The 21,745-nt window shown below is 46.8% G+C and overlaps 2 protein-coding genes across 2 annotated transcripts; both read left to right on the top strand.

Moving 5' to 3' along the window:
- The first annotated feature begins 276 nt into the window (after positions 1-276).
- On the top strand, positions 277-17,952 carry LOC130381441 (uncharacterized). The gene is made up of 8 exons (XM_056589071.1): positions 277-1,049; positions 1,722-1,834; positions 2,115-2,178; positions 9,985-10,097; positions 10,381-10,444; positions 11,003-11,286; positions 16,949-17,012; positions 17,561-17,952. The coding sequence occupies exons 4-8, from the start codon at positions 10,071-10,073 to the stop codon at positions 17,713-17,715; spliced, it is 594 nt and encodes a 197-aa protein (XP_056445046.1). The 5' UTR covers positions 277-1,049; positions 1,722-1,834; positions 2,115-2,178; positions 9,985-10,070; the 3' UTR covers positions 17,716-17,952.
- A 496-nt stretch (positions 17,953-18,448) lies between these two features.
- Positions 18,449-20,424, top strand: LOC130381038 (zinc finger protein 431-like). The gene is given in 2 exon segments (XM_056588459.1): positions 18,449-19,095; positions 20,412-20,424. Coding segments are annotated over 2 exon segments (507 nt in total). The 5' UTR covers positions 18,449-18,601.
- The last annotated feature ends 1,321 nt before the right edge of the window (positions 20,425-21,745 follow it).

Genomic DNA, 21,745 nt, shown 5'->3' with positions numbered 1-21,745 from the left:
AATACACACACATACACACATGCCATATATAGATAATTCTTAATCTACACATACTTTTCTTTACTGTTGAAATTTGAATAACTTGAATAAACTACAAACACATTCATTGAATGTCAATGATTGATTTAATATGACTTTAATTGATAACATAATGGAATATAGCCAGGTTAGCCTTACAGAGTCGCAACACTTTGCGTTGCGTTGTGTCGAGGTTGGTCTGATCACAAAATTCATAGTTTACCCACCTCCAATTTGACCACTACAGCCCTGGTTATGTGTGTAAATACCATGGACCTATTAAAGAAAGGACAGCGGACTAATACATTGCCGCCCATTCATAACTATAAATACACGCACTGTAACTCGAGTGTGCACCTCAGCAAGCAAGGGGCATCATACGAGAATGGGCACAATTCAACAAAGGGGGTACAGGCAATGATCTCTACTGCTTGGATACCAGGGGAATGCAATGTTTAACAATGTCTGCTCACCATACAACAAACGAATACAACTGTATTCTACCGGCCACTGGACCGCAGTAGTTCTAGCGTTTTACTGATGAGGAGAATGACCTGTTAAACTCATCCTAAATACATATGGTGCGTTCCAGGCAACCCGTGTTTTCGCCCCCTTCTACCCTCTTGTACTCCCAGTTATACCTGGTTATTTATGGGCAAAAAAGTGTACCTGGAACACACTATTATAGGCATGTTTTCCCCTTCACACCTGATTCAAATCAAAGGGTTATTAGCAGATTTCTGCAGAGCTTGATGTCATGGTATTGAGTTGATTAACTTTAAAATATGTTATCAAATCAATGATGTAATATCATTTCATATAACTAATTTTAGTATTAGGCTAATGTAATTCACTAAACATGCTTATCTTATATCTTCTTACAACTTGCTGCTGGACTATATACAACATAAAAAATGTAGTACTGATTTTACTTTGTTCTCTCTAAGCAGGCCAGCTCATCAAGTGCTTACATTCAGCAGCTTCTCGCAAGGGATGTTGCCTGCCAGACGGAGCACCTGGAAACGCATACTGTAGGCACACAGCTATCCTTAAAGTCTTTGCAGCCCCATTTTAAAAATGATGGTGTTTACTTTCCTCATTGAGTATTTTTGTTCTTTGATACAGTATATTCTTGGCAGCATAGATTCTAGGCTGATGCTAGATTCTATCTGCGCTAAAAAGCCTGGTCCTCTTTGGAAAAGCATCATGACCAGCGCCCTGCACGAGTCAAACTTGGGAGTTGCATTTCATAGATGGAATCAGTCAAGAGCCCAGAAGGGTTTCAAGCCCGATGCCACATGAGCTGGTTTATCATTCTCAAACATCAATGAATTCATAATGTATGAATGTTAGCTGAACAGCTTAGAGGGAATGACACATTGTTGCTTTTTAGTGTCCAAATTGAATTATTGTGCTTCCCTAGCATGTCATGTTGCAATCAGATCAATTTGCGCTGGTGTTCGTTGAGTGTCCTTAACCTGGCCAACCACTTGAGCTTTGAGTCTAGGGAGGAGGGTGCTGGAGGAAACGTCCCTCTCCAAAACTGTGAATCTTTGTCAGCAAGCAGTACACATTTTAAACCCTCTCTGTCAATGTTGCGTACATTAAAAGAGTTTCTTTAACTTGTACAGATACACAATGCCTCCCTTTATGCAAATAATGTATCAAAACAATTACTTTTTCCTTTTTTTCTCCCTCTGCAGAAGACTGCGATGCCTTTGTAGACCGTAGCACTCAGTGTGGCACCACCTCAAAGATTCTGGCGGTGGTCGCCCCTGGCTCCTCCCACTGGTCCAGTCACAGCGAGGAACTGGTGGTTAGCAGAATAAAGAATATTTTGGCATTTTTGCACTTGTAAATAGTTAATCGCGTTTTAACCTACACTCAGATGTGAACTCATTCTTGCATGCGAGGGTCTTGAATCAAAAAAAAAAATACACAGGCAAGACATTGAAATTGCAGGGCGTGCCAAGCCGCGACCGAACCAGCTTGGCAATGTAAAAACGCCTAATCTGTCAGTGGTGGGGATTGACAACTATTCTGTGAAAATGAAAGAATATGTCTTGTGTTTGTTTCCTTCTTTATGTGTAAAGCAGCAGACCCCAGACACCATTTCAATCAAGCTTGAAGAGGATATTGGTGGAGGCCTGCCCGCCACAGGTTAGTAATACACATTGCATCTATGCAAGAAAACGACCTTGATAAACTGAGAATGTACTTGATTCTACCTGCGCTAAAAAGCCTGGTCCTCTTTGGAAAAGCATCATGACCAGCGCCCTGCTAAAACACAAGTTAAACTTGGGAGTTGCATTTCGAAGATGGAATCAGCCAAGAGCCCAGAAGGGTTTCAAGACAGATGCCACATGAGCTGGTTTATCATTCTCAAACATCAATGAATTCATAATGCATGAATGTTAGCTGATCAGCTTAGAGCAGGGGTCTCAAACTCAATTTACCTGGGGGCCGCTGGAGGTAGAGTTTTGGTGAGGCTGGGCCGCATCAAGTATTCCACAATAAAGTACAAATATGCAGTAGTTCGCAATTGGTCCACTGAGCTCCGTTGGTACTTTTATGCACACTGAACTTGACCGCTGTCAAGGAAAGTGGTTCTATTTCATCCTTACTGACCGCCAGAGGCGGTGCTTAAAGCACTGGATCTCCACCTCGCGCATGCGCATTTCGAGTACCTAATAACAACATAGTCACCTGTGACCCCCACGTGACACCGGGAAGGCTATATCTTCCGGTGTCATTAGGGGATCTGTTTCTTACATCTTCTCGCTGCGCAGGTACCGTATTGAATCTTTGTTTGAGAAAGGAAGGAAGCTGTTACAACTGGCTACGTGCAGCCTCGTGACCAAGGTCGGAGCTGCGGATAACCCGTCCTCCAGAGGCTGTGGCTAGTTCATACAGATACTTAGTGAAAGTAACTATAAGAAGAGTGGCCGGCGTTTGTTTGGGAGGGCAGTGTGCTCGCTCCCGCTCCCAGCACTCGTTCGCCTCTTGCTCTGTTATTGTTTGTTGTGTTAGCCGTTAGCTTTGCTCTGTTCTAACCATCAATTTATTTAGCCCTTACAACTTACCGGTGAAGGCAGTGCTCCCGCTCCCAGTAACGTTTTTGTTTGGTTTCTCCCTTGTTTAGCAGCAGCGCTTACGCTCAAGCTAATTAATATCGGTCAACTTAATTTTCTGGTGAAGGCAGTGTTCTCGCTCCCGCTCCCGTTAACGCCGCAATTACCCCTTGTTTGGTTGATAATTACTAGCAGCGATCACGCTCAGGCTAATTAGTTTCGGTTTTTCATTTTTTCTGACGAGGGAAGTGCTCTCGCTTCCGCTCCCAGTACGCTGCCGGTGGCTACCTCTATAATGGCCCACCTGTGTGTCGCCTGTGCGGCTCCTCTTGAGCCTGAGGACGGCCATGACAGTTGCCCTCCTTGCCTCGGTCTCGGGCATCTGAGGGAGAGCCTCACGGACAGCGCCTGCATGAACTGCAGCCTCCTGCCTTGGGTGCTCAGAGTGGCTAGGCTAGCAGAGCTGGAGAATCGGGCAGCAGCCAACGACCCCTCTGCTTTAATGAGCCTCCCTCCCGATCAGCCCGGTCGTTCGAGAGGGCGGCAGCGGCATGATGGGGCTGCGGCTATGGGTGCCCCCCCCAAAAAGAAGGCAAGGGGCGGCCTTGCTGCTAGGGTGGACGGATTGGCGTCCGACATGGAGCAAATCCGGTCCCTCCTCCTGGCCCTTCAGCCTGGGACTGGTCAGGGGCTGGCGGGGCTGCAGCCCGGCCCTCCCTCCTCCCAATTTGAAAGCGATGCCCTCTCTCTGGCGGCTTCGGCTAACCTCTTTAATGAGACTATGACCGAGGGCGATGCCTCCCACACGTTGGATGAGGCCTCCTGCTCCTCGGCACAAGGCTCCCTGCAGGGTGCAGCAGACACCTCCATGGCGGCCGTCCTGCGGACCGCTCTGGCTCGCCTGCAGCTTGACGCGGCGCAGACGGAGTCAGCCCAGGCCAGCGCCTTCTTCAGGCGCAACCCTGTCCCGGCCACATTCTCCGTCCCTCCTTCAGAGGAGTATCTGAAGGAGCTCCATGCTTGCTGGAGGGACACTAGGGCCCTGTCCCACTCGACGTCGGACGCCCGGACCTTGGCTGCCATGCAGAATGCGGCACAGGTTAGGCTGGTCCGCATGCCGGCAGTCGAGCCTGCCATCGCCTCCCTGATTCTGGCTCCTGATGAGGCTCTGAGGCCAAATGCCAGGTGCCCTCGGCCACAGTGCAGGGTCACAGATGACCTCCTATCAAAGGCCTACGACGCAGCGGCGCGCATGGGTCGTATTGGGAACTCCCTTTCCCACCTGCTGCTGGGTCTTTCGACCTCTCTGCAGCAGGCCCAGGTCGAGCCGCCGCTGCAGAGTCTGAGTGACGCCTCGTTGCAGGCTTTTGCCCTCATGTCGAGGGAGTTAGGGCGCACTATGTCCACCCTCGTGCAGACTCGCCGCCAGGTGTGGCTTGCGCAGTCGCCCTTGACGGAGACATGTAGGAGGGTCCTTCGTGCGGTGCCAGTGGAACCAGGGGAGCTCTTTGGGTCAGCTGCCCTGGAAGCACTGGAGGGGGCTGCCCGAGCTAGGCAGAACAGGCAGTAACTGTCAGGCCTAAATAGGAGTGTGTCCGCTCCTAGCAGGCCTGGGGGCCCCTCGGCAGTCCCCCAGCGTTGTTTTCAGCCACCTGAGTACTCCGGTGGCCTACGAAGGTCCCAGCGGGCTGCACAACCGCCAACGGATGGCTTTCGGTCCCCCGAACGCCTACCTTCCTGGCAGCCCCATGACCCACAACCCAACCGACGCCCCCCCAGAGCCTCAGGAGGCCGGGGGGGTAGGCACTAGGCCCTCGGGGCCGGTCGTCGGGAGTTTTTTCCCATCAGCAGCTTAGCTACTGGGCTGCCTGTACTTCAGACCCTTGGGTGGTTTCCACCTTGACCCAAGGGTACGAGTTACAGTTCCGACGTCGGCCCCTAGCCTTCAGCCGGGTCAAAATGACTGTCGTCAACAACCCGGCAGAGGCCTTAGCTCTGGACCAGGAGTTGTCCACCCTCCTGGCCAAAGGGGCAATCGAGCCAGTGGATCCTCTGCTGCACCCCAGAGGGTTCTACTCGAGATATTTTCTCGTGAAAAAGAAAGATGGCAGGTTTCGCCCAATTCTCGACCTGAGGGGACTCAACCGGTTCCTGAAGGTCCTGCCATTCCACATGCTCACTGCTTCCGACACGCTGCGGGTGGTCGCAAGGGGAGAATGGTTCACCACGGTGGACCTAAGGGACGCATACTTCCACGTCCCAATTGCACCGCGCCATCAGCACTTCCTCCGGTTCGCCTGTCGCGGCCGGCACTTTCAATTCAGGGTACTTCCCTTTGGTCTCTCCCTCTCTCCGAGGGTATTCACCAGGGTGGTGGCGGCAGCTCCCGCACCCCTGCAGAAGCAGGGCACTAAGGACCTGCCTTATTTGGACGACTGGCTGATCTGTGCACCTTCCCAGTCTCAGGCGGCCCGGGACACGGCTCGGCTGCTCTTGCACGTGGCCCGGCTTGGCCTGACGGTGAATTTTGCGAAGAGTCGCCTGGACCCATCCCAACGGGTCGCATACCTGGGGATGGTCCTAGACTCGGACGCTATGAGGGCCTATCTGTCACCTCAGCGTGTGAACGACATCCTCCTCTGCCTACCCCGCTTTGGGTATGGCAGGATGGTACCATTCATTTTTTGCCTGCAGCTCTTGGGCAAGCTGACAGCTGCCTCAGCTGTGTTGCCCCTCGGCTTGCTGTCTCTGCGCCCTATGCAGATGTGCCTGAACAGCCTCCACTTCGACCCCAAGTGGCACAGGCACCGAAAGGTCAGAGTGTCTCGGCAGTGCCTCTTCTCTCTGTCCCCATGGAGAAAGAGGTCGTATATGTCTGTGGGTGTACCCATGGGCACCATTCCATCCCGTCGGGAGCTGGTCACAACAGACGCCTGCCTATCAGGATGGGGCGCGGTTTGGCAGGGCAGGACTGCCCAAGGGCAGTGGCCGGCCCAGAACCACGCTCACATCAATATGCTAGAGCTCAGGGCGGTACAGCTAGAACTCAATCATTTTCTGCCTCATTTGAGAGGCAAGCATGTGCTGGTTCGATCCGACAACATGTTAGCTGTTGCCCAGATCAACCACCAAGGGGGGACCCGGTCTTCACGGCTACTCCGGGTATCTCGGAACTTGTTGGCCTGGGCATATCCCCGCCTGGCCAGCGTACGGGCGGTCTTCATACCGGGGCAAAGGAACCAGGTCGCAGATTTTCTATCGCGGCAGAAGCCCCCACCGGGGGAGTGGCGGCTTCATCCGGAGGTGGTGGAGACGTTGTGGGGTCTCTTTGGCAGGGCGGAGGTAGACCTCTTTGCATCAGAGGAATCCGCACATTGCCCCCTCTGGTTCTCCTGGACGGAGGTGACCGCCCCCCTCGGACACGATGCCTTAGCTCACGACCGGCCACAGAGTCCTCTGTATGCCTTCCCACCGCTGCCCCTGATTCTCCCCACACTCCAGAGGGTATTTCTGCAGGGTCACAGGTTACTTCTGGTGGCCCCCTACTGGCCAGGGAGACTCTGGTTTCCACTGCTGCGCAGGCTCTGCTGCAGCTCTCCATGGCGCCTCCCCTGCAGGAAGGACCTCCTTTCGCAGCTGGGGGGCCAGATTTGGCACCCAGATCCCCGTCGCCTCCAGCTCTGGGCCTGGCCGCTGCAGGGCCCGACTCACTGCTGAATGTTTGCACTGAAGCCGTCAGGAATACCATTCTGAGTGCCAGGGCACCATCTACCAGAGCACAGTATGCTAACAGATGGAGGTTATTCTGCCCAAGGTGCTTTCACGCACCTATTTTAACCAGCTGGCACGTTTTAACTCCCCATCTGAGGGGAATGAGTCCGAGATGCTATGCCCGGTGCGGGCGCTTAGGGCTTACATTGCTGCTACGGCCGGTATACGGCAGTCCGAGCAACTGTTTGTATGTCACGGTGGCCCGAACAGAGGTTCTGCCTTGTCTAAACAGAGGCTATCCCACTGGGTCGTCGACGCCATTAAACACGCCTATGTGGCCAGTGGCCGCCCCCCGCCATCCGGGTTGAGGTGCCACTCCACCAGAAGCGTGTCGACATCGTGGGCTGCACTAAGAGGTGTACCCCTGGAGTCGATCGGTGCCGCGGAATCATGGACGTCACCGGGCACCTTTACAAGGTTTTACCGAGTCAACGTCGGCAGTCCCCACCCGATGAGTGTGGTCCTACTGCCAAGCTCTCTTACCTCCAATGAGTGAGGGGGGTTTTGGATTCTTTGTGACCTTTTTGGTATGGGTCATCCAGTGCTTTAAGCACCGCCTCTGGTGGTCAGTAAGGATGAAATAGAACGATAGTTACGAATGTAACTACGGTTCTATGAATCCTGGATGACCGCCAGAGCGTTCAGTCACTCAGAATCCTTGTGTTCTCGCGAGAAGATTCTAGGAACAGATCCTCTAATGACACCGGAAGATATAGCCTTCCCGGTGTCACGTGGGGGTCACAGGTGACTATGTTGTTATTAGGTACTCGAAATGCGCATGCGCGAGGTGGAGATCCAGTGCTTTAAGCACCGCCTCTGGCGGTCATCCAGGATTCATAGAACCGTAGTTACATTCGTAACTATCGATTTATTGCCTGATTCACGTCTTTGTTCGCAAGTAGTCCGGTAAGCGTGTCCGGTTGCTAAGCGACGGGACATGGGTGTTTATTAATGACGTGTTCGCGTATCGTAGTGTCCGCGTGCGTCCGAGATAACTGTAGATGAGTAGGCTACTACTAGTACTTTTGCAGGCTGAACGTTAAAATACTTCTTAAGGGAGACCACTCTCTCCCACCAGTCTTGGTTGCGGACTCGCATTTAAATTCCTCTTGTTTGCGGTGGCGGTGGGGGTAAATATACAGATCGGACGTAGCTGTGCTGTCCTCCTTCTTAATTGAAGGAGCAGGCAGAGAAAAGCTCTCTCCTGCTGTGCTTTCATTAAAATCAAATTCACAATGCCAAATAGTGATAAGACGCCCATTATGTCGCCGCTGGTCCAGAGATGTTTCAGGACACATCACGGACGGACATAACGGACACTTTTGTTACTGCCGGGTATGTTCAGCGAGGTTCGTGGTATACCCCCCAGGTCTTACTGAAGGCATTTATTTAATGGTCAAAATATTATTAATCAGTGGCGTAAATATCGACGGTGCAACCGGTGCAGCTGCCCGGGGGCCCAGACGCTGTCACCACCCCCCCCCTCCCCCCCCCCCCCCCCCCCCCTCTCAACAACTAACAACTTGGGTGCACCATAAATACGAGCTGGTGCCCCCAAATTTAAAATTTAGGCGCACCAGTGCACCCAAGGAAAAAGTTTGTCTGGAGCCCTGCCTAGGCGGGCAGATGATTGCGGCAGAGAAACTGATTTGTTTAAACTTCCAGGGTCGAATATTTTTGATAGGAGATGCATGTAATAATTTCCTAAATGTATTGCATGATTTTATCTCATGATGTATACATTTCAATCATTATGTGTCTGCCTCAACTTGATACAAAACACTCTTTCACACCGTCGATATTTCCTCTCCCACTGGACACACAGGAAGACAAGCACACACACACACACACACACACACCACACACACACACACACACACACACACACACACACACACACACACACACACACACACACACACACACACACCTACCGACGTATCCAGGCCAATGCAGTTATAAAATGCAATCAAACATGTCAAAACATAGACATTTTCTATAAATAGCCTACCAACGTTTGCAGTGAGAAAAATTGACGCACATTTAATGCTCAGGGATATGAAGCTCCACAACTTGAGGAACTCGGTTGCTAAGCGGTTCGTTTCAGATGCTTCAGTTAGCTCGAAATACATCAGAGGAGTCACACAGGAGAGAAGGGCGTATCTCCAGCGCACACTAGTGGTGGATTCAATGATTCGTTTCCACGACCCAGTTCGCATGATTCAGTTCGCCACGAGGAGTCGTTCGCGAATTGTTTGTTCGTTCGTTCAGTCGAGTTTCCGGTAGCACTAACTCAACTGAGTCTGACTGACTCATCTGAGAACCGTGCAATGGGGTCCATTCCATGATACGATCTACCGCTACCGGAAACCAGGCTGAACGAACATACGATTCGTGAACGACTCCTCCCAGTTCAGTTGAGTTTCCGGTGAATCGAATGGTGAACGAGACGACCGAACGAACGAGAGAGACGAACCGGATCAGTTCGTTCGTCCTAAAGGCTCGGTCATTCGAACCGGTTCGAGAACGAACGAGCCAACACTAGCGCACACACACTTGGGAGAAGCCATGCCATTGGCTTACGTACATTTCACCTCCGTCTTATGCAAGGTTTTTGTGCGCAGCAAGCTTTATAAATGAGGCCCCTGGGCAAGCGCAGCGACTCAGCAAAAAAAAGGAAAAGTGACTAAACTTTGATGTCATGTAGGGGGCCACAAAATATCGTCCGGCGGGCCGCGGGTTTGAAAGCACTGGCTTAGAGGGAAGGACACGTTGTTGCTTTTTAGTGTCGAAATATAATTATTGCACTTGCCTCGCATTTCATATTGTGATCAGGTAATTTTGCGCTGGTGTTTGTGTTGTCCTTAACCTGGCCAACCACTTCGTGGTTGTCCTTAACCTGGCCAACCACTTGAGCTTTGGGTCTAGGGAGGAGGGTGCTGGAGGTGTCGTCCCTCTCCAAAACTGTGAATCTTTGTCAGCAAGCAGTACAAATTTTAAACCCTCTGTGTAAATGTTGCAGACATTTAAAGAGCTTCTTTAACGTGTACAAATACACAATGCCTCCCTTTATGCAAATAATGTATCAAAACAATTACTTTTTCCTTTTTTTCTCCCTCTGCAGAAGACTGCGATGCCTTTGGAGACCGTAGCACTCAGCGTGGCGCCACCTCAAAGATTCTGGCGGTGGTCGCCCCTGGCTCCTCCCACATGTCCAGTCACAGCGAGGAACTGGTGGTTAGCAGAATAAAGAATATTTTGGCATTTTTTGCACTTGTAAATAGTTAATCGCGCTTTAACCTACACTCAGATGTGAACTCATTCTTGCATGCGAGGGTCTTGAATCCACAAAAAAAAAATACACAGGCAAGACATTGAAATTGCAGGGCGTGCCAAGCCGCGACCGAACCAGCTTGGCAGTGTAAAAACGCCTAATCTGTCAGTCGTGGGGATTGACAACTATTCTGTGAAAATGAAAGAATATGTCTTGTGTTTGTTTCCTTCTTTATGTGGAAAGCAGCAGACCCCAGACACCATTTCAATCAAGGTTGAAGAGGATATTGGTGGAGGCATGCCCGCCGTAGGTTAGTAATACACATTGCATCTATGCAAGAAAACAACCATGATCAACTGAGAATGTACTTGATTCTACCTGCGCTAAAAAGCCTGGTCCTCTTTGGAAAAGCATCATGACCAGCGCCCTGTTAAAACAAAAGTTAAACTTGGGAGTTGCATTTCAAAGATGGAATCAGTCAAGAGCCCAGAAGGGTTTCAAGACAGATGCCACATGAGCTGGTTTATCATTCTCAAACATCAATGAATTCATGATGCATGAATATTAGCTGATCAGGTTAGAGGGAAGGACGCATTGTTGCTTTTTAGTGTCAGAATAAAACTTGCGCTCGTCTCGTTGAGTGTCCTTAACCTGGCCATTGGCCAACCACTTGAGCTTTGAGTCTAGGGAGGAGGGACGTCCCTCTCCAAAATTGTGAATCTTTGTCAGCAGTACACATTTTAAACCCTCTGTGTCAATGTTGCATACATTTAAAGAGTTTCTCTCACGTGTACAAATACACAATGCCTCCTTTTATGCAAATAATGTATCAAAACAATTGATTTTTCCTTTTTTTCTCCCTCTGCAGAAGACTGCGATGCCTTTGGAGACCGTAGCACTCAGCGCGGCGCCATCTCAGAGAGTCTGGGTGTGGACGGCCCTGGCTCCTCCCACATGTCCATCTACAGCGAGGAACTGAAGATTCTGAGCGTCTACGGAAAAGGGGAGGGCCCACTGGCGGTGGACGGCCATGACACCCTCTTCACCGCGTCAGAAGTGGAGGCCCTGAACTCGCTGTATGCGTACCACAGCGCGGCCAAGAGCCTGGAGCGCGGCGAGCGGCTGGTCTGCCGCGAGGAGCTGAGTGTGCAGGTTGGAAATCATCTTCTCATTCACCATCCAAAAGAGAGGCTTCCCCTGTTACAACTCTAAAACAGATCCATAGAAAGCCCACACCTTTATGATTCAGTAAACGTTTTTACACTCCCAAATATGTCCGTCTTATGCCCAACTTTTCCCCTGTGTGATCCGCGAGTTTACACTGACCGAGGTAATTGACCGGCTTTATTTCGCACCCCTATTAGGAAAGGCAAGGCAACTTTATTTATATAGCACTTTTCATACACAGGGCAGACTCAAAGTGCTTCACATATAAACATTGTCATACAATAAATGTAATAATGGATAAGTAAAAGAAAACATATGCAAAGAAATGAGTAAAATAGAAAGTGCAATGTATTTAAGATCAGGGGCCGTATTCACAAAGGATTTTAGGGCTAAATTAGGTCCTAACTGGCGAATTTAGGAGTTACTCCTAAAAATAATGGGCGTGTCACTCTTAAATTTAGGACTCCTAACTTTTTTCACTAAGAGCAATTCACAAAGTATTTTAGCACCTAAGTCTAGACCTATTCTTTGTGAATAGGTCTTACTGAGTTAGGAGTCCTCAAGAGGACTCCTAACTCAGTAAGACCTATTCACAAAGAATCGTAAATGCCTGCGAGACGAAATGTTAGGGTATTAAACTTGTTGTGGAGTTAATTGCAATGCAATAACATCCCCGACTAACAGGAATAATCCGATTAGTCCCGAAATAAAATGTTTGGCCACACTACGTTATTTAGCAACAGGGGAAATGCAACTTTGCAATGCCGACGATTTAAAAATATCGCAACCATCAGTCAGCCGTGCCATAAACTTTCCTTTGGACATTCAACAATTACACAGGATCAAAGCCAACTTCTTGGCAATTGCAGGTATGCCCGGTGTGGTCGGTGCTATTGACGGGACGCACATAAAAATAATTGCGCCATCAAAAGACGAGGACGTGTTCGTCAATAGGAAGAAAGTGCATTCCATCAACACGCAGGTTGTTTTTGATTCAAATTTTAACATAGGCTACTGGATGTTGTTACAAAGTGGCCTGGATCTTCAGCTACCTATGATTCGCGCATTTTAATGGAGAGCGGTCTGAGGCAGCTTTTTGAGATGTAGGCTACCAGTTGGGTGTCACTTGCTGGGAGACAGTGACTATTAGGGATATCCCGATCCAGCTTTTTGCACTTCCGATCCGATTCCGATATTGTAGCTTTTAGCATCGGCCGATACCGATACCGGCCGATCCAAGCATGTATTAAAGATTAAAGATATTTACTTATTTTGTTGTACTACTCATGTTGAAAAGGGTTTTACTCTTAAGAACAACTAGCCAACTCAATTAGGTTAGTTTGAATAATCCACAATAGTTGGTAATGAGAAGCTGACCTGTTTATTCAGGGTTAAATAAACACAAAATAGACAAAATAATAAATAGTCAAATTACCACACACACTGAATTGGCATCAGTGCTCTGTTCTTGAGAGGCCCCAGATCAACAGTCTCTCTGGTAACCGCGTCGGGACTCCAACCCGACCTAAAGGAACTTGGTACTTTCTCTGAGACTCCAACCCGGATTCTAGTAACCCTTATCCTTTCTCTCTGGTATCAGATCGTGTATCTTTCTGGTAAAAATAGAAAATTAAATTGAAAGTTAAAAAGGCTTTTTAGTAAGTAAAATTGAAAGTGCAATGTATTTAAGATCAGGGGCCGTATTCACAAAGCATTTTATCTTACCGCTAGGAGTGCTCCTAACTCGCGCTAAAACATTTTACGTAGGAGTTTTTTCTTAAAAGTTATTCACAAAGCCGCTGAGACTTACTCTTACTAAGGATAAATCACAAAGAGTAAACTAAGAGTGACGCGCCGTTGCTATGGATTACGTCAATTCTCGTGCACGAGTTTAGAAGCAGTCAGTTCGGTGATTGGTTGTTCAGACGAGCCCACTGAATCACCGAAAAACAAGGAAATAGCCTAGGCTAGAAATGAATTCCTATTAAGTAGTTATAGTGCAGTTAGCAGAATACACGCATGATGACAATTTTGTGCAGACCACGATAATGACGTTGTAGCCTGCACGTTCATGAGAGAGAGAAAGCAAACAATAAAAATACGTAACATTTAAAAGAAAATAAATGTTATGAACTACACAAGTGTTGACGGATTTGTGCCAAGGTGTTAAAATGTGTTTTCAAAGTGATCCCTAAATGCCGGCCAAATTCATTGTCATGTTGATCGCCATCATCATCATCATCATCATCATCATCATCATCATCATCATCGTCTGGCTGTGGCATGTTCCTCCGCTTGCAGAGGTTGTGTAGAATGGCACATACAGTAATGACTGTGCTTGCCCTCACTGGGGTGAGGCGTATTTCGCCGTGGAGGACATGAACCGACGTTTCATCTGCCCAATTCCTCTCTCCACAACATTTCTTGTATGTTTGTGTGCTCTAGCATACATGGAAGAAATCAGTAAACAATAATAAATATGGATTCAACAAATAAAAGGCGTCAAAGAGCCAATACGATGTGTTTTACACGTAGGACTAAGCGTAATATGCGTAATCACTTACATGTTATACTTTAAGTGTGCTCACGGTTGTGGATTGAGGTAGGGTGTCTAGAGCCACTTCTTGCCTGGATAGTCACTGTCTCCCAGCAAATGACACCCAACTGGTACATCTCAAAAAGCTGCCTCAGACCGCTCTCCATTAAATGCGCGAATCATGGGTAGCTGAAGATCCAGGCCACTTTGCAACAACATCCAGTAGGCTATGTTAAAATTTGCATCAAAAACAACCTGCGTGTTGATGGAATGCACTTTCTTCCTATTGACGAACACGTCCTCGTCTTTTGATGGCGCAATTATTTTTATGTTCGTCCCGTCAATAGCAACGACCACACCGGGCATACCTTCAATTGCCATGAAAATGGCTTTGATCCTGTGTAATTGTTGAATGTCCAAAGGAAAGTTTATGGCACGGCTGACTGATGGTTGCGATATTTTTAAATCGTCGGCATTGCAAAGTTGCATTGCACCTGTTGCTAAATAACGTAGTATGGCCAAACATTTTATTTCGGGACTAATCGGATTATTCCTGTTAGTCGAGGATGTTATTGCATTGCGATTAGCTCCACAACAAGTTTAATAGCCTAACATTTCGTCTCGCAGGCATTTACGATTCTTTGTGAATAGGTCTTACTGAGTTAGGAGTCCTCTTGAGGACTTTTAAGCTCTCCTAGACTTAGGTGCTACTTTTAGGCCTAAAATACTTTGTGAATTGCTCTTAGTGAAAAAAGTTAGGAGTCCTAAATTTAAGAGTGACACGCCCATTATTTTTAGGAGTTACTCCTAAATTCGCCAGTTAGGACCTACTTTTAGCCCTAAAATCCTTTGTGAATACGGCCCCAGATCAACAGTCTCTCTGGATGACATGCAATTCCTATTCAAGGACTCTAACCCAGATTCTAGGACTCTAACCCCGACCAAAGGCCTTATTCTGGAATTCCACCCACACACAAACTCAGGACTCTAACCCTTATACAAATGCAAACTCAGGACTCTAACCCTTATACAAATATAAACTCGGGACTCTAACCCTTATACAAATACAAACTCAGGACTCTAACCCTTAAACAAATGCAAACTCAGGACTCTAACCGTTATACACCTCTTCTCAAAAGAGTTAAAAAATAGAAAATAAAGGGAAAGTTAAAAAGGCATTTTAGTAAAATAAAGGCAAAGTATTTAAGATTTAGCAGAAAGCTAAAGCAAAAATAAAAGTCTTCAATCTTGTTTTAAAGGTGCTCAGAGTTGGGGCTAGTCTTAAATCCTCAGAGTTTATTCCAGCTATTTGTTGCATAGTAGCAAAATCCTGCTTTCCCATGTTTCGTGTTTATTCTGGGGATAATTAACCGATTGGTCTCAGAAGATCTTAGTGTTCTAGAAGGCTTATGTAGTGGAAGCATATCAGTTAAATATTTTGGGCTTAAACCATGTAGGGATTTATAGGTAAGCAACATGATTTTAAAATCAATTATCTGACCTACAGGAAGCCAATGTAACGATTTAAGAATTGGTGTAATGTGTTCAAATTTTTTGGTCTTTGTTAAAACTCTAGCAGCAGCATTCTGAACAAGCTGAAGCTTCCTTAGAGTTTGTTTTGGGAGACCTGTGAGGAGAACATTGCAGTAATCAAGCTTACTAGTGATAAAGGCATGTACAAGTTTTTGTAAGTCTTCGATGGACATGAGCCCTCTAAGTCTTGCTACATTTTTAAGGTGAAAATATGCAGATTTTGTAACTGATTTGATGTGACTTTCGAAATGTAAATCAGAATCCATGATAACCCGTAGATTTCTGGCTTTGATTGAGGTTTTCAGGGACAGCGAGTGAAGGTTTTGGGTTACTTTAAGCCTTTCCGTTTTAGCACCAAATACAATTATCTCTGTTTTATCCTCATTTAGCTGAAGGAAATTTCGGCACATCCAGTCTTTCATTTGCTCAATGCACTGGCACAGCAGATCTATGGGCCGATAGTCATTTGGTGATAGCGATACATAGATTTGCGTGTCATCAGCATAGCAATGATGGTCAATATTGTTATTTTGCATGATTTGCCCTAGTGGGAGCATGTAGATGTTGAATAAAGAGGGTCCTAAGATCGAACCTTGTGGGACTCCACACATCACGATGGTTGATTCTGATACAAAGTTGCCAATGGAAACAAAGTAGTTCCTATTTTGTAGGTAGGTCTGAACCAATTTAAGACTGTGCCTGAAAGCACCACCCAGTTTTCTAACCTGTCCAAAAGTATACAGTGTCGAATGCAGCATTGGGGTCTAGTAGCATTAGTATTGAGGTTTTGCCAGAGTCTGTGTTAAGACGGATTTCGTTTTCAACTTTAATGAGGGCGGTCTCAGTGCTGTGCAGGGGTCGAAATCCTGATTGGAAGGTGTCATAACAACCAGTTGATGCTCTGACCCTACACATATTGGCGGTTTCATTTTGATGTAAATGCGATAAGACAGCTTTGCGGTTCTAGGGGCGAGGCTTGGGTAGAGGTGTTGCTGCATTGTCTCTACAACAGAGACGATGCAGCGATATCAACATGAATAGTTGTAACTGGATAGACGGTGAAATCCGCAAGTTGCTGACCATCATGGGAAAGAAGGTGATGCAGTCGCATTTAAAGCAGACGAAAGATGGTCGATCTAAGAGAAGGTACCAGAAAGACTTTCCTTACAATGCTTCGTCAGCAAAGTGGTTAGCAAAATAAAGAATACTTCAGCATTTTTGCACTTGTAAAGAGTTAATCTTGTTTTAGCCTACACCCAGATTTGAACTCATCCTTGCATGCGAGGGTCTTGAGTCAAAAATTATGTAAATATTTTTTTGCATCCATTGTAAGGAGACGTACTCTCCGTGTGTAGGCCCTCCTTCTCCGGTGTACCGAGAAAGCCAGCTCCAAGACGAAGGGGGATTTTACCCCTCAGTTTTACATAGGACATTGAAATTGCAGGACGTTCCATGCCGCGACCGAACCAGCTTGGTAGTCTGAAAAGGCATAATGTGTTGTTAGTGGGGATTGACAACTATTCTGTGAAAATGAAAGAATATGTCTTGTCTGTGTTTCCTTCTTTATGTGGAAAGCAGCAGACCCCAGACACCATTTCAATCAAGCTTGAAGAGGATATTGGTGGAGGCTTGCCCGCCGTAGGTTAGTAATACACATTGCATCTGTGCAAGAAAACAACCATGATCAACTGAGAATGTACTTGATTCTACCTGCGCTAAAAAGCCTGGTCCTCTTTGGAAAAGCATCATGACCAGCACCCTGCTAAAACCAAAGTTAAACTTGGGAGTTGCATTTCAAAGATGGAATCATTCAAGAGCCCAGAAGGGTTCAAAATGTATAAATGTTAGCAGATCAGCTTAGAGGGAAGGAGACGTTGTTGCTTTTTAGTGTCGAAATAGAATTATTGCGCTTCGCATGTCATGTTGTGATCAGATCATTTTGTGCTGGTGTTCGTTGAGTGTCCTTAACCTGGCCAACCACTTGAGCTTTGAGTCTAGGGAGGAGGGGGCTGGAGGAGACGTCCCTCTCCAAAACTGTGAATCTTTGTCAGCAGTACACATTTTAAACCCTCTGTGTCAATGTTGCGTACATTTAAAGAGTTTCTTTAACTTGTACAGATACAAAATGCCTCGCTTTATGCAAATAATGTATCAAAACAATTAATTTTTCCTTTTTTTCTCCCTCTGCAGAAGACTGCGATGCCTTCGGAGACCGTAGCGCTCAGCGCGGCGCCACCTCAGAGATTCTGGGTGTGGTCGCCCCTGGCTCCTCCCACATTTCCAGTCACAGCGAGGAACTGCTGGTTAGCAGAATAAAGAATATGTTGGCATTTTTGCACTTGTAAATTGTTAATAGTGTTTTAGCCTACACTCAGATGTGAACTCATTCTTGCATGCGGGGGTCTTGAATCACAGGGAAGACATTGAAATTGCAGGTCGTTCCAAGTGAAGTGTAAAAATGCCTAATCTGTCGGTAGTGGGGATTGACAGCTATTCTGTGAAAATGAAAGAATATGTCTTGTGTGCGTTTCCTTCTTTATGTGGAAAGCAGCAGACCCCAGACACCATTTCAATCAAGGTTGAAGAGGATATTGGTGGAGGCTTGCCCGCTGTAGGTTAGTAATACACATTGCATCCATGCAAGAAATCGACCTTGATAAACTAAGAATGTACTTGATTTTGCCTTCTCAGCAGGAGCCTTTAACCCTTGACCATCCAAAGAGGCGACAAGGAAAATGCATAATCAACAAATAGAAGTTAGAAATAATGTCAAAATATAATTCTTACCATACACAAGTGTGTACAAAGTACATCCTGTATACCTTTGTGAAAATGATTTATTAAAAACATCACTTTCTCTCTTTCTCTGTTTTCCTCTCTGAAGAAGACGGCATTGACATCAGAGACTGCAGCACGCAGCGCGGCGCCACCTCGGAGAGTCTGCGTGTGGACGCCCCTGGCTCCTCACACATGTCAAGTCACAGCGGGGAGCTGCGCATCCTGAGCGTTTACAGACAAGGGGAGGGCCCACTGGCGGTGGACGGCCATGACACCCTCTTTGCCACGTCAGAACTGGAGGCCTTGAGCTCGCTGTCCGCTGACCACAGCGTGGCCAAGAGCCTGAACTGCAGTGTGCGGCTCGTCCGCCTTGAGGAGCTGACTGGGCATCGGGGAGGCCGCAAGGGACGGCCCGGTGTCTTGTGTGGAAAGGTTATTCCCAACAATGCCAATATGATCGTCCACAAGAGGACTCACTCCGGGGAGAAGCCCTACAAGTGTGACCAATGCATGAAGTGCTTCCGTCAGAAAGGCCCCCTGAAGCGCCACATGAGGACTCACTCCGGGGAGAAGTCCTACAGGTGTGACCAATGCACGAAGTGCTTCAGTCTGAAAGGCACCCTGAAGCGCCACATGATGACTCACTCTGGGGAGAAACCCTACAAGTGTGACCAATGCACGAAGCGCTTCAGTCGGACAAGCCACCTGAAGATCCACATGAGGACTCACTCCGGTGAAAAGCCCTACAAGTGTGACCAATGCACGAAGGGCTTCATTCTGAAAGGCTCCCTGAAGAGCCACATGAGGACTCACTCCGGTGAGAAGCCCTACTAGTGTGACCAATGCACGAAGCGCTTCAGTCAGAAAAGCCACCTGAATGGCCACATGCTGACTCACTCTGGCGAGAAGCCCTACAAGTGTGACCAATGCACGAAGCGCTTCATTCGGTCATACCGCCTGAGGATCCACATGAGGACTCACTCTGGGGAGAAGCCCTGCGTGTGTCTGCAGTGCAACGCCAGCTACTGCGGCCCAAGCAGTTTGCGTGTGCACATGCTCAAGCACACTTTGACACGGGGTAACGGGACGCTTTGATTGAGACCTCTGTCCTGTATTGGTTGAAATTACTGCTTATAGTTTTTCTCTTCATCACGATTAAACGCTTCGTACTTTCGATTCACTTTCTGTTTTTATTGTTTGATGTCCGTGGGGTCGGCTTAGCTCAGGAGGTAGAGCAGTTGACTTGTAACCGAAAGGTTGCTAGTTCGATCCCCAGCTCCTCTTAGCTGAGTGTTGATTTGTCCCTGAGCAAGACACTTAACCCTAATTGCTCCTGACGATCTGGCTGTCGCCTTGCATGGTTGACTCTGCCGTCGGTGTGTCAATGTGTGTATTAACCGATGTTGGTCGCTTTGGATAAAAGCGTCTGCTAAATGTAAATGTAAATGTGTTGAATCATTTATTTCTAGGACACTTCTGAAAGCAAAATATTTGATTGAATGTAGAGCTTGATCAGGGGAAGATACAGGCAGCAAAGTTACCAAGCATACAGTCAAAGACGATGGGTGTACATGATTCTTGTAGGAAACGTTGACATCGTGGGTAAATACAAAGGTCAGGGGGAGGGGCCTTCGTGGAGTTTAGGATTGGCCAGAGGAGAGACCAAGTTAAATTGCAATTCACAATATGGGTGAAGTGGACATGTCTGCCAGACAGTTAAAGGAATCTACACAACAAAGAAGTCTGTGGATTGGCCTGAGTATCAAACTTGGTGCCCACAGTTGCAAATGCAAACTATCTTAACACCTTTCAATTAGAGGGGGCGGAAGGTATCTCTAGGTCCATGGAGAATGGATAGAAATTCATTTAAATTGACAATTTATTCAGGGGTTCATATAATTTGTATATTAAAGTTATGCTTGATATTGCCACAACGTTGTCATTACCGTTATCTTTGTTATTACAAAAAGCCTGCAAAGTTCACTTGTGTAATAGACTGCGATTGAACCCCACATTATGCATGATTGTGTTCTTTCCACTGACCTTTCCATTCTGTGCGCTTAATGCTAACTACCTTGGATGGATTGTATCATAATAGGCGATAATGGTTGAAGTTCATCCATTTTAAAAGGTCCCTGGTTAAATGTCTAGATCTCAGTGATGCTCAGTTTAGGCCGGTCCTCCCTCTAGAAGGCAGCATTATTCTAACGGGACAAAGTCAGAAGATTCCTAGCATTGGTCACCCTTCACTCTCTGTTTGCAGCGGCGGCTGGTGATCCAATTCGTGGGTAGGGTGCAGTAATGGACGGGGGTCCTCCCCAAGAAAATATGGAATTGGTTTCTGGGATGCCCACTAGCTAAAAATGTATTCTTATTCATAGCCTACATCCTGACTTGCAGGGCCTGGACAAGCCTGCACTGCTTTCACTTTCATTCCACTTGCCATTGCTATTTGACCCATGGTTGTTATACTGATATTGAGGCATATCATGATCAATGTCCTATATTGTTTTACCGGAGTCTCAAGGTCTATTTCAAATGCAGTTTAGGACCGTTGTATATATATTTTTTATATGCTCCATGCCAAAATACTTAATTAATATGTAACTTACTTGTTCCATTTAAGTATAACATTGCGTGATTGAGGAGTCCAATTCCTCCACTGAAATGGGTAGAAAGTGCTTTTACGGCTCTCTGCTAATTAACAAACTATCACTTCTCTCTGCATGTAGTTATGTTGCGCAATGCACGAATGCTGCTGAGGGAGGTAGCCTTTTAGATTCATTGGCTGAATTGTCCAATCAGCTCCAAATTACTACAATCTGTTGAAACACAAGACAGTGTAGTGACAAGTGTTTCTTCAATACTCAGTTACTGTTGGGAAAGGAGAACAAGCCTATCTTGATGAATCCTTCATCATGTTGTGTGTTCAGTAACAGGAGTAGGGTTTGTGTTCGGTCTTTCTTCTTTTTGTGTGTGTGTGTGTGTGTGTGTGTCGCTGCAGTTCAGAAGGTGAACTGCACCGAGGAGGATTCACCGCCCCCAAATGGTTCCACATGCATTAACTTTGATAAGTATTTGATGTGTTGTTCAGAAAGAACTAAGTGTATGGTGTTTGAAAATAAGAAAAACATGCCATCACAGACAATTAAATTGTACAACAACAATCTTGAGAAAGTCAGGTATTTTAAGTTTCTAGGAATGTGGTTGGACGAAAGAATGACAGGGAAAAAGCATATTGAGATGGTAGCTTTGAAGTGTGGGAAAATAAATAATGTCCTTAGGTGTGTGGCTGGTTCAGACTGGGGGGTTGATAGAGAATCAATGATGAGGATTTACAGAGCAATTATAAGATCAGCAATTGATTATGGATGCATGGTTTATGGATCAGCAGCTCTTTCAGTGTTAAACAAATTAGGCATAGTCCAAGCAAAAGCCTTAAGAGTGTGCTGTGGAGCATTCTGTACAACTCCAATAGCAGCATTACTAATAGAAATGGGTGAGATGCCGCTAGTATTAAGAAGATATAAACTTGGCTTGAAATACCTGATGAAGCTCAAAGGACAAAGGGAAGTGTTACCAACAAAAGACCTAATG

Source organism: Gadus chalcogrammus, chromosome 4 (assembly GCF_026213295.1).
Source record: "Gadus chalcogrammus isolate NIFS_2021 chromosome 4, NIFS_Gcha_1.0, whole genome shotgun sequence".
In the NCBI taxonomy this organism is placed as follows: Eukaryota; Metazoa; Chordata; class Actinopteri; order Gadiformes; family Gadidae; genus Gadus; species Gadus chalcogrammus.
This window is presented reverse-complemented; position numbering and strand designations above follow the sequence as displayed.